Source organism: Tripterygium wilfordii, chromosome 22 (genome assembly GCF_013401445.1).
Source record: "Tripterygium wilfordii isolate XIE 37 chromosome 22, ASM1340144v1, whole genome shotgun sequence".
Taxonomy (NCBI): domain Eukaryota; kingdom Viridiplantae; phylum Streptophyta; class Magnoliopsida; order Celastrales; family Celastraceae; genus Tripterygium; species Tripterygium wilfordii.
The window spans coordinates 11,942,865-11,956,598 of NC_052253.1; the positions used below are offsets into that span (position 1 = coordinate 11,942,865).

General features: G+C 36.0%; 1 protein-coding gene across 1 annotated transcript; it reads right to left on the reverse strand.

Moving 5' to 3' along the window:
• Nucleotides 1–8,593: 8,593 nt before the first annotated feature.
• Nucleotides 8,594–12,013, reverse strand: LOC119991694 (ETHYLENE INSENSITIVE 3-like 1 protein). The gene is made up of 2 exons (XM_038838098.1): nt 11,860–12,013; nt 8,594–10,900 (listed from the first exon to the last, which is right to left on the reverse strand). Exon 2 carries the CDS (start codon nt 10,879–10,881, stop codon nt 8,956–8,958), a length of 1,926 nt encoding a protein of 641 aa, XP_038694026.1. The 5' UTR covers nt 10,882–10,900; nt 11,860–12,013; the 3' UTR covers nt 8,594–8,955.
• Nucleotides 12,014–13,734: the final 1,721 nt, after the last annotated feature.

The following is a 13,734-nucleotide window of genomic DNA, read 5'->3' on the forward strand; positions in this document are numbered from 1 at the left end:
TTCCTAATCGGACAAGAAAGTAAAGTGTATAACAGCTGGTCCTAAAAAACAGAGTGCGAAATTAGCGGGTGCACGTCGCAGGGTCATGGTGTTATGCAATACACGTTTGAAAATTAAATCTGTTGGAAATGGAAGTTTGAAAACAAACAAAGCATACCATTGAAAGAGGAAATACCACACAAACACAAACACAAAACAAAACAAAAGAAGCTCAAAATTATTACCTGAAATCAATGGGGCAGAAAAAGCAGGTTGCTGGTATATCTCTCTGTTTATGCTTATTTTGTGTTTATGTTATTGTCTAAGAGAATAAATGGACAATCAGAGAGAGGGCGGGGGGGGGGTTGAACTTGCGGGTATAGAGAGTCCTTTTATGTATAGAATTGGTGTGAAACAGTCAATGAACTCTCTCGTCTGCTCTGCTGACACTGCTCTATCTCTGTCTTTCTCCTCGTTTGCTGTTGCAAGGAGTAGTAATAGATAAAATCAATTGGATTTGGCACACTCCGTTTTCTGTCTCTGCACAATTACCAGTATTATACTCGGCTTTGTTTTACATTATATGTTTTTCTCTTCTTCTCTAATTCTCTTCATTGCACAGATGATCATCTCTTATCATTTGTCACCGTGTGATGGTGATACTACCAAAGCTGAAGAAAAATAGAGAATGATATTTTTGTCATTTCACCATAAATAAAGACACTTGTTAGAAGGATATTTTTGGTTTATTACAATTTGCACCACTATTTATTTTTTCCTTCTAAATTTGGTACACTAGTTGGACTGGGAACTTTTATTATACTTCCATGACGTTTTATGTTTATAAGGGAAATTAGCATAAACACCCCCCAAACTATTGGTTAGGCACAAAATGTGCATCCATTTATCATCCATATTTTGTGTTTCTAACATCGGAGGAGCAAAGCGTGTAAAATAAAATAATTTATTGATGGATTCTAAAGATTGTTTCGATTTTAGAGTATTTATCTCTAAGTGCGTTGGATGGGTCATAAGTTGTCATAATTAATTATTATCAAAGGCAACTGATTGAATTCTCATGTTCATCAAATTTCGTTGGAGTCATTCCCATTGGTCAAAAATCCTATAATTAGCAATACGTGTGAGACGGAAGGACTTACATAGCCAAAGTTTACTATATAGGACGGAATCCAATACAATTGCGTCGGATGTGTAAAAAAACCCAAATTTAGAGTAATTGCCACATAACAATACTTAAAGGGCTTTCAATTCTTAATTTCACTTCATAATCATAATATATTTCCAATTTTAATCCAAATAATGAAAACAGAAATTAAAGAAATAAGAGAAACATTATTATCAATCATAGGATATGATAAGATTCTCAATCAAACTTATTCAATTGCTTGGTGCCCGGCTTACCATTATATTAATATTTGGATTCAATGTCTACGTTTTATATTAGAGGTCGTGGCTTAAATTGAGACTTTTTAAAAATAACACCTAAATAGGATTTGGTTGTATTATATATTAATTTTTTATAATGTATATTCTAAAATTATGCAGCGTTCCCAATGTAATGAGATTAGCTTGATAAAAAATGGAAGTTTGACATAAATACCCGATAAATTTGATAACAATGAATTGATTTAAAAATAAGATTAATGCTACAAACTAAAAAATAAATAAATAAACTGAAAAAATAAATAATTTGAGCTATGTCTACGTCGTTGATCGCCAAATTTTCTTCATCTTCATTTACCACATTTTAATCACCAAAGTCGGACATGTACTCATCTTCGATCACATACGTAGGGTGCGTTTGGTGTACATTTTTATACCACAATATATGCTAGTGGTGCAAAAATGTGGGGCACCAAATGATATTTTTCTGACGAAAACTCCCATACAATTTTGAGACGATAATATTGTCATTTTCAAAATGACGCTCTTTTGGAAAATTTCTAACATTTTTACCACAATTTTCCATTCTATGTTCAATAGTTTAATTGATTTTCTGATTGTGTAAATGAGGAATTTGCAGCAAGGTTTTTATTAATTTATTGATATTAATAAATTATTTATTAAATCTGATAATTGTTCAGATGGTCTCAATTTATTAACTCTAACAATTATTTATTAAAAATATATAATTTTATTATTTATCTTATTTAATTAATTTAATAATGTTGTTATTAGTATTAGATATTTGTTTACAATTTTTTTTGCCATTTATTTAAATCTGTTACAATTTATATCTATAATACCTCTACAAGTAATTTAACACGATAATTTTAACACCAATATGCTACTAACAAAAGTAAAATTAAACACCCACCATCATTTCAGTAACCATATGGTCCATATCTGCTACCATTTATTACCATCATATATAGTATCACATTATATGCTACAATATATGTTACTGTCAAAATTGTCCTAAAATGATGGATCGTGAAATGGTTGTTTGGTTGGTGAGTACTCAATAGCATATATACTACTAAAATTGTCCATCAAACATAGCCGAAGGAATGAGACCCAACAATGGCAAACTCCCTAAATTATCCATTTTTGGGGCACAATAAATACTAAAAATTGTCACAAACAAAATCAACCACTAAAATTAAAGAACAATAGCAAGTTAAAATAAGCAAACCACCAACACGAGACGTGGGTTAGTTAGTAATTGATTGGGTTAGACATATATGTGACTAATGTTCAATTTCAATAAGAAACATATTTCTCAGCGGGATTTCAAAAGAAACAAAACCAAAATAATCCTCGACTACTGTTGCTCTTCTTCTACAGTCCTCACTTCAACCTCTCCGAAATACAATGTGGGTTTTGCAAAACGAAGATGGGCATATCCTTGTCAGCAGAATTGGGCTCAATCCAGGCCTAGAACAGCAAGTGAAGCCCACATGTGTGATATTTGTGGCATAATTTTGGGCTTAAAGCTCATAGGATTCGAGGGTTCTTAATTTTATGGTGGCTTTGGGGGCCTGACTGGCCCAGTTATTTGGCCCGCATAAAATATGGCCTGAGTCGAATAAGACCTAGCCGGGCCGGGCTGGACGACATGTGAAAGCCCAATTATTAAATTGGATCGGACTTGGGAATGCTAAAAATAAGCCCGGACAGACATATTCAATATTTCATTTCATAGTGTAGTAGACTAGTAGTACACGCAATATATATATATATATATATATATATATATATATATATATATATATATATTAGGCTTCCTTGCAAGATAAACATAGTTTACATTTCCTCCCTCTAGCAATTCTAAATCCTCTTGCCATTCGAATCTAGCTCTTTAAGATTTAGCTGTATCAATTTAATAGCTAAATCCACGTAACTGAATTTCAATTTTAGGTTCGGGACATAATTTTTTGAGTTTGATTTTCACTGTGAACAAGATTCTTGTGGTCACTGGTTGAGTTTTGGCCCAACTTACATTATCGTTAAGTGTGAAACTTCGATACACGTATGTCAATGACATGAGTTTAGACATATATCAAATGTGCAAATAATAAACTTATATAGCGTCGTGTCATTCTCAATCAAAAAAAAAAGAAGAAGAAAAAACACTATTTCGAGTTAAACACTACGTTCTTATCTTATCCATGAAAGACTGTCATTTTCAAATAGCCCATAATAAGGGGGCATTGCAATCCTACAAAAAGAAGGCCCTCAATGCTAATGGGCCCGCCATATGGTCCACAAGCACACCCAACTACTTTGGAGAAATGGATCCGAGATCCAACTTATTCAAAAAGTAAAAAGGTATTTACTAAGTTTAATCTATAACAAATTATGTTCTCTTTGAATCTCCCTACCAAATTAGCATTAATATTAATTGAAGAAATTGAATGTGCGTAAATACTATTTTTTTAACCAAGAACGATGCCATACAAGTATATCATTTGGACGTCTGATATGAGTCTAAACTCGGATAATCAATCGACATGCAGAAAAGTTGTGTAAAGATTTTAATACTAGTATAGTAGGATTAGGAGGGAGAAAAATATTGTTGTAGGTAGATGGGTATATAATTATATCAAGTCCATCTATATATATAATGGGTTTTATCAAGTCATGAATAGTCAACCAAAAATGTAATCGTTAATAGTAGTCAGAAGGTAAGGAAAGTTGTATTATTAACAGTTGATGATGATATTAAAAGGAAAAAATTGTTAATTATTTAGTTCCTTCAAAGTCAGCCAAAAATATATTTAATTAAGAGTAGTTTTAAGATGTAGTGACCACCACAAATATTTTTTTATATCTGTCATCTAGATCTTGGCATATTATTTGCATCTCCAATGAATATATAAAAATTATGAGGAAACTATACATATACATATACATATTTATATTTATCTATAAAATTGTTTAATTATTTATATACAATTGATTCTTAATGTCGTGTGGTCCACTATTCCTGATTCATGCACCTAAAAAAACACATAAATGAAAAAAAAAATAAAAAATAAAACTAAAAGTAGGGCAAGGTCCCCTCTCAAGCTAACATTTGCAGTTAAACTCACTCCACATAATATAATATATATATATATATATAATTAATCACTAAATTACTCATTCTTTTTATTGTTTATTATTTAATTATACAAATAATTATATATATAATTTGATATGAAGGAGTTGTGTTGTATAATGTCCACATGTGATTGTACTTAAATTGGGAGGAACGAAGTGACCCAACACTACTCTCTTTTTTGCTTTCACATATGTGGGTGTATGTCCTCTTGGGAGGGAGTTATGCACTTTTGTGGCAACAACTACAAGACCAATACACAGGTTGGCAGAAAGGGGCACCTACATGAACATGCTTTGATCATCTCAATAAGAACCTTTTTTATTCTTATATTAATAATATGTTTGTAACTCAACATTATTGTTTAATCACTCTTTTTTTTTTCAAAAGAAAAATGCTCGATACTTGTAATTTATGTGGAGTGTTGGATATTAATTGAGCTCAATATTTGTATTTATAATCAACGATCATTACACATCCCACATAGAATTGGGAGAAAAATATGGGTCATAAATTGGGGATCAGTGGACTGTAACATTGTTCTTTTGGTAATAAGAAATCTTTTGAAAGAAAGATATTGTAACAAAAGTCTATGGCATTAAAAAAAAAGAAAAAATAATCAAGGAAGTAAATCCGTGTAATAAAATTACCATGTAAATTAGGTTTACCCAAAAAAAATTTTTTTTAGGTTGCATGAATATGTTCAAAATTGCAAGTTATAAAAGGGAAAGGGTGATCTTGACCTCTATATGAAATAGGTAGAAATAGAAAGGCTATAAATAAAAGTTTCTATAATGGCTTTTGTCCTCCGGATAATGCTAAAACCCCCAAAATTTGATCTCAAAAAGTTCCCCAAATCTATGTCACATTAAAATAGACATGGATTAAAAACACACATGTAAGACCCACTTCACATCCAACACTCTACATTAAATGGAGATCTTTTGAGGTCACTTTTTGGAGGTCTCACGCATTATCTTTGTCCTCCAAAGACCAAATATATTGTATGAATATTTGGTCAACTGCCACACAAATAGAGTCACAAGGAGATATTCTTGGATATTATTTTGATTCTTCAGAATGATAGAAACCTAAATCATACATGGTATACCTTGACGCCCTATGATGCGATGATTAGGACATCCACAATTATGTCCATATATACTTTTCTAAAACTTTCTTTGTGTCGGTTCTTCTATACTCAATTGTAAAAAAATAAATAAATTTGTATTTATGCATTACACGAGTCCAAACACTAATTATTTCTATTTTTAATCATGTTTTTCAAAAATAATGACAACCTTTTATGTATTTATAACACGGTCGATTTCAACTTGAAACAAAACATCATAATCATTTTTCAACAAAAATAACAATCTGTATCTAGTTAACAACTATCATAGTACCATTTATCCTTTGACAAAAACTATGAAATCGAGATCAAATCATTACTACTCTACTTTTAAATTCATTGGTTTCACTATTTAACCGGTCTATCAATCTACTCCGATTAATTTCACATTCCATTCCCAGATTTTTTTTTAATCCCGCTACATGAATTTATGAGAGAAATCAATTGAACCTACCATTAAATCCTCCTCTTGGCATCCATACCCCCCAAATCCTACACTCTCCATCAGACAATTTTTTTTCCTTTTCCCTTGTTGTATACTCAAAGGACCAAAAAGAAAGGTCAATGGTTGAACATGAATGCTTGCAACTTGCAAGCTTTAAAGTCCTGAAAGGAAGATCTCCAAAACAGGACTTATTGAAATGATGGTTCCTGACCGACACCAAAGTGTGTGTGTGTACTTACCCCAAGTGTAGGGTATCGTCAAGTAATAAACCGGTGAGTCCGGTATCGATCCACGAGGAAGCAATGCAAATTTGAAGTGAATGATATGCAAATGACTAGCTAACACTAATAAACACAATGAATATCAAATACAAGCAAGTAAAAGAAATGGGCCGAATGACTCGGTAGCATGAGCGATTTTGGAATCAAAGTAAGCACAAATTGGATTTAAAACAATTAATTAAAAACCTAGTCTCTAGTCCGTCCCGGTGGTTACTCGGTTCTCATACTCAAGGTATTATTACAAACACACACAACCATACACAATGCATTGTGTGATACTATCAATCATGCATATGCAAAGAGAATTGGGATATAAGACTTCAATTCATACATGTAGGCCATCGGGTCTCTTAATCTACGATGAACGCAAAGGGATAAGCACCTAATATTATGGATTAATGTTCCCCTTTGGGGCTTGGCTTGGCTAACACCCTAGTTTCACACTCAAAGATCAATTAACCATAACTCTCTCATGCACATTCCTAAATTAACCCAAAACTCCATCATCAATACACATAATTAATAGCTATGCTATGGAAAACTCAATTAATTAAGAAAATCATGCAATGGGTTTAACAATTCTCAATCAAACACATTAGATGCAATCCCTAGACTAGACAATCCAAAGATACAATCAAATATGTCATCTCCATAGATCCAATCACACAACCACGAAATTAAAAGAGCAAAATCAAAACTACAATTCCATGAACATACCTTGAGTAATTGAAACCAAGCACCCACCGTTTGGGACTAGAAACTAGAAAGAGAACTTAGCCACTCATCATAATGGGTATAAACATCAATTTTATAGATGAAAGTCAATGTTTACAAACAAAATCACGAAAAACCAAGAAAAACTTAGAGAGAGAAGTAGAGAGAAAACAATGGAGGCAAGAACTTGGAGAAGATGAATTGTGTGAAGGAAGAAGAAATCTTAGGGTTTTCTCCTCCTTTTACCATTGAAAATACCTAACTGCCCTTATACAAACGTTCCCCATTGGTTATATACATGATTTACCCCAAATGCCCTTGAAATGTTGTGCAGAAAAGTTGCAGTTCCGCGGTGGTGTCCGGACGGGTGTCCGGACACTTCATGCTTCCATCAACTTTGAAGCCTCTGTCTCAATTTGTGAAGAAAGTGTCCGGACGGCACTTGAGGCGTCCGGACACACTGTCCGGACAGGTGTCCGGACACCTGCTGAGTCCCAGCTTCTTCTTTCAGCTCTAAAGGTGCCCAATTCAGTCATTTAAGCCCGATTTCCTACAAAACCAACGGGAAACATGTATAAGGGTAAAATTACTTTATTTAAACACAAATGAATTACTATAAACACTAGAACCTCCTAATTAGATAGTATTAGGACCTCAAAATAGAGGTCCGGTCAGTTCCCAAACTCTTGAATTGAAAAAAGAGCAACGTTACATACCTTCAAAAATTGTTTCTCATTTTAACCCCCAATTCATCTGGCACGTGAAACATCTGTATATAGAACGTCTATTGGATTATGAAAGTAAATATAACCTCCTTATACATCCAACACTTCTGACGGATAGCGTTAAAATACGAGTAAAAATTTGGGAACGAAGCATTTTTTTTAAACAGAATGATAATGAGTGTCTTTGAGACACTACATAAGGATGACAAAAGTGCATTGAAATATGGGGAAAAAATATATATTTAAAATTTAAAAAAATTAAATGAGAGAATATTCATCACACGTGACATTATTATGTGATATGTTATAATCAATCCTTAACAAACATTTTTAGGACACCCGTTATCAATACCCTTCTTGAAAAAACAAGAGCTGAACAGCTGGCTAAGATATTACTTTGATAGAAAGTTCAGAGCAGCCGCCTAGAAGGAGACCCCACCTACCATTAACAAAGTTCACGTTTGAGTGGGATAAAGATGCTGGTCAACTAGTCATCTAACTTTTACGGATTTTACTAAGGTCCACCTCCTTCAAAAGAGTGGATGGTCCACCCATTAGAATAAGAGTGTTAAAATTATATGTGAAGGTTATGATGGTCTTTTCCAAAACTTATATTTTAAATCGAACGGTTTTTAACAAGGGTGGATTGAGGGTGGACTGACAGTCGGGTGGACGTGAGACGGTCCCAACTTTTACAGGTGGTGGGTCATTGGGTCTCTTTCAAACTCACATGGAGATATGACCAAACAAAGATGCAACAACAGGACAAAAGCTTGCTTCCAGTCACTTTATTCAACCACCACCACAAGCTTACACGCAAATCTACTATTACAAATACAGTAGTTCATAAAATACAAATCAGTTTTTTCCTACACTGTGTTTGATGAAAATAAGAATACATAAAACATGATAATTAATGGAGTATTATTTATGTTACAAAATTTCCTATCAATAAGTGGTAATAGGGTAGAAACTTTTACATTTGACTGTCCTGTTTTGAGGCCTTTGCTAACAACAACCCTACTTTGCGTGCTTGCTTGTGTACAAACAGGTGAAAGGAAATAGCTGCTGGAGAGGGTGGACAGTCTCTTGAAACATCCTGCTGCTTGGCATTCTCACTGGAACCATGTCGTGTCCTGCTTCGGGAGAGCGTCCATTAGCCCGTGAAGATTATCTTCCTTGAAGTTGAAGGATGAGAGGTCGAATGGAGCCCCGAACATTGTGTTGAAGCTGTTGTGATTCTGGTTGGTGAGATTGCTGTTGGATGGCCCGCTGTTGATAGGAGGATTTAGGGTCTGGAGCCGCTGAAGGTGGCCATTATCCAGAGGGAACATCTGCTGGTGGTTGTGCCCGTTGGAATGTTGGAAGAAATTTCCCTCCATCACAGTCCCTTGATTGCAGATGGCCTGGTCTGGCCGGTGCTGAACATTAGGCCGGAAGGAATTTTGAGCTCCCGCAACAACTGCACTGTTGCTGGAGCTTGTGATATTGCTGCCCTGGACCTCAGTGTCGTACATTGACAGCAGCTCGTTCAGCATCTTCTGCCCGTCATCTGGCACCGCAAGTGTGGACACATCAAAGCTAGGAGGAGCCAACCTCACTGTTGGTCCAGCTACCTTCGAGTTCGAGTCAAACCGAGTTGGCACCAGGTTCGCTGTTGGAGCAGCAGCTGTGGGCTCGACATACGATTGTTGAGGGAAGATCAATGGTTTGACTTCATTGATCTGAAAGTTCGATCCACCGAACTGAGTAGAATTGCCTCTTTGCCGGCAATTCATTTGGTGGTTGTCCCTAGCAGTCCTGTCCCGAAAGCCGAGGCGGATGTCGCTATATGGACACTGGCTAACCTCGCATGTGTAGATCGCCTGATTCATCATGCTGGCCAGATCATCCGAAGGCTTCCTCTTGCGGATGAAGTCCAAGTTACTGATGCTTTCTCCATTGATTGAGTAAGGCTGTTGAACGGGCAGTCCCATCATTCTTTCCATCCTAAACTTGGACAAATCCAGAGACTCTGGCTTCACTTCTTGCACATCAAAGCTGTCTCCTTCACGCCCTTCCACATCGTATTCACTGCAGTCATTGATCACCAAGGATCCGCTTCCTCCTGCAGTTGAAAGAGGTGGACACATGTCAGGGAAAAGCTCCCTAGCCACAGTCTCCTCTTGGTTGATAATGGCAAGCCAAGTGGAACTTTCCTTGGCTGTCATCTTGTCCTGCAAGCATTTCGACTGTCGAACAAGCTTGCGGATCTTGGCTATATCTGGAGATATATGCTTGATGACTGCAGTGAGGACGCCAACCTTCCAAGCCTTCTTCAAATCATGCGGCTTCTTGTATGGTGGAGGGCTTTGGTCCTTCGGCAATCCCAGCTGTGGCCACCATACCTCATTCCCCGTGGGCCACCATGGTGGAGGAACTCCTTTCTCCAATGGAAACCGCCTCTGCGGAGGGTTGCAGTGCTGCATCAGCGACGAGAGGAGGGAACCAAGAGTTGTATCCTGAAGCTCCTGCAAAGTGTGTGGGGTCGGACCGATGGTACTTCCAGCATCACTCGTGCCAGGTATTAAGTTATCAGCCTGATACTTGGCAATAGCAGCTGGACCGTTCCGATCAAACCTCACTCTGTCCTTCCACCACTCTCTGAGGTTGTCGGATGCCCCTGTAACTGGTTTGCCCTTCTCTGGGATAATCCCGTAGACAAAACCTTGCGCCTTGCAGACTTCCATCATCTTCAGCATGTATTTGAGGATGCCATCTTGCGCCCGAGACATCTTCTTCCTCCTGGCCTGCTCCTGGGATTGCCGCTGCTTTGCAACGTCAACCCCTTCCACTGGTGGAGCCGCCTGTTGTTCCCTAAGCCTTTTAAGGCGCATCTTGTCCTTCCACATACGCCTCTCCAGCGTCTCAACGTCTATGTCGTCATCAGACTCCTCCTCCTCCCCTACTCTGGGATCTTGCCCAGGTTGAGCAGCCCCTGCAGGAGAAGCATTCAGGAACTCCACGTCGCCTGCGAGTAGGATGTCATCGAATATCGGCATACTTGTAATACGATGAAACCTGAAATTAAATCAGTACATAATTTTAAAAAATTTCCACAAAAATATCAATCTGTCATCATGATAATATATCATACCAAAAACCCATAAATAACCAATAAACTTGTTGTGATGAAATGAATCTAACCAGTCTAATAATTACAACAGTTATCACTTCAATTCAAGTTCAAGGCTTGCCTCGGATTTTCTTTCCATTTCAACAGGGATAACCTATTCAGGCTAATAACTAGGAACAATAATTCCACCAAGGAAAACGTTCGACTTGGAAATTTCAGATTCCATAAAAGTAGCGAAGATATTTTTTCTTCAAAATCAATAAGAACAAAAAAAAACCCTAAAAACTTAAATACATATAAAAAAACTCAACAGATGTGAACTTAAAAAAATTACAGATACCAGGAGTTTCATTACAAGTCAATACTGAAAGCAAGCAACAAGATTTCAATTAATTACATCTAATTAAACCTTAAATACGCCAGATCTAAGCATCTGAAGGCCGGAGACAGGCTGAAAACTGAGGAACATATTTTATTAGAATACAGGGGCATCTAACCGATTTCAAGCGAGTTTTAGCTTCTATTACAAAACCCAATTCCTTCATAGTCAACACACTGAAAACCCATATCCCAAAACATGCTCATAAACCCCCAAAAAAAAGACCACTAATCATCACAACAAAAGAGAAACCCCACTTCTATTGATAAACTGATTCAAGCAATAAATCGAGTATGAAATGAGTTTTTAACTTTTTATGGAAAGACTAACAGAGGAAACAGCAATCAAAAGATAAAACCCAAAATTTCGTGATTCATCACGATAAAACCCACATGTTTTTGGCACAAATAGAATACAACCCAGACCCATGACAGGGAAAGAGTCGAATAAAAATTAGACACAAAAACTTGAACACCCAAATCAGCAATCAGCAATCAAGAGGAAAGTTAGTACAAAGGAGCTTACAAATAGAAACAGAGCTTTGGTCCAAAATCACAGACTGTAGCTTCAAATCAATCCTTCCTCTTTCCCTTCTAGAGAGCGAGAGAGAGAGAGAGAGAGAGAGAGAGTTGATTTTCTTGAGTTGGTCTATGTGAGGAGTTTGGGGATGTGAAATGCGAGGAGTAATATTATTGTTGGTGGTAAGAAAGTGAGAGGAAGGGAAGGGCCGAAGAGGTGGGTCAGGTTAATTATCCAGTTGTGACTTTGAGATTTGACGTTTAGTGTACATTTAATAACAATCCAAAGGCGTTGGGGCCGTGTCTGGGTCCTCATTTTTTTTATTACTTAAACTCTCTTATATTTTCACTTATTATTATTTTCAACCCCAGTACAATTTTAGCCTTTCGGTCTCACACCCTCTCGCTTTAATTCTTATTTCTATTCTTCTCATTATTTTTTCTATTTTTTTCCGGGTTAGATATTCTCATATGTTGCTATTTTAGTTATTTTTTCTAAAAAGATAATAAAATTAAATCGGGCAAAATCTGGGGCGGGACACCCCTACAATGTCATCTCATAAAAGAGGAATAGTAATAGCAGGAGGCTTAGTAAAAAAGTGAACACCCTGAGGCAAATCAAAACCATTGTTAGCAAGGCTATCCGCAAAAAAAATTAGCCTCACGATACACATGATTAACCTGCTCCACCCAATTTCTACTTAACAGGTTCTTTATGCGCAATACTAATTGGGCATGAGCATTAGAAATAATATCAGCTTTATGAATCAGTTTCACCACTATTTGAGAATCCATCTCCAAAATGACCTTTAGCAAACCAAGTTCTCTGAAGACCTACGAGAACTCCCCAAAGCTCCGCATTAGGCGCCGAGCAACTCCCTATATTAACAGAGAAACCACTTACCCAATTCTCATCGGAATCTCGAATAAGTCCTCCTGTCGTTGTCCGTTTTCGTCATTTTGAATTCAAGTCATAATATATTCATTTTTGTGAATAATATTCATTATTAAAGGAAATAAATCAGAAAAATACAATATAAACCTATGACACTTCTTGGATGGGATTCATTCTTAAGGTTAAGAAAATTCTAAATAATATTCCATATAGAGATATGATTTTATCATTAAGAGTGTGTTTGGATTGAAGGATTTGGAGGGAAGGGAAGGGAAGGGAATGGGAGGGAATGAATAAAATTTTTCTCTCTCTCATTTTTTCGATAGATAAAAAAAGAAAGTAAAGAAAATTAGTTTAATTTATTCATTTATCCTTATTTTTTATTTTAAAGGGTCATGTACAAGGGTAAAATAGATTTTTAACATATAAATAACTTAAACAAGTCATCTCTTCCCTCCAAATGACTTCATTTTGGGAGGAAGAATTTTGACAAAAATTTAATGAAATATTCCTTCCAAATCTCATTCCTTTAATTTCTTCTAAACTATCCAAACAAGAGAATTGGAATGAAGATCCCTCTCCCTTCTCTCCAAATCCCTCAATCCAAACACACTCTAAAAGAAAAAAAGCTCAAAATATTTTTTTTTAACGAGGGGACATTTATTTCACTTCTAGAGGAAATAATTTGTTTACACTCGTTTTACCTGTAAATGACATTTGCAATTTATTTCTTCGGTTTAAAATTTTATAGATGTAACTATTGTATTTAAAAAATTAATTATATTTAAAAAATATGCTCCAATTTTAGAAGTTATTATTAATTATTTTATTTTTTTATAGGCATATTTGGAGCAGATTTGTACTCAACACCTTGGGCTTTGAGTCAAGGTCATGGCCCGTGGGATCATAACAACTAGCCCAATGAGCTGAGCTTAAACAACTCGCCCAATGGTGGGGCCCAAACTTCCAGCCCAATTGTACTATGCA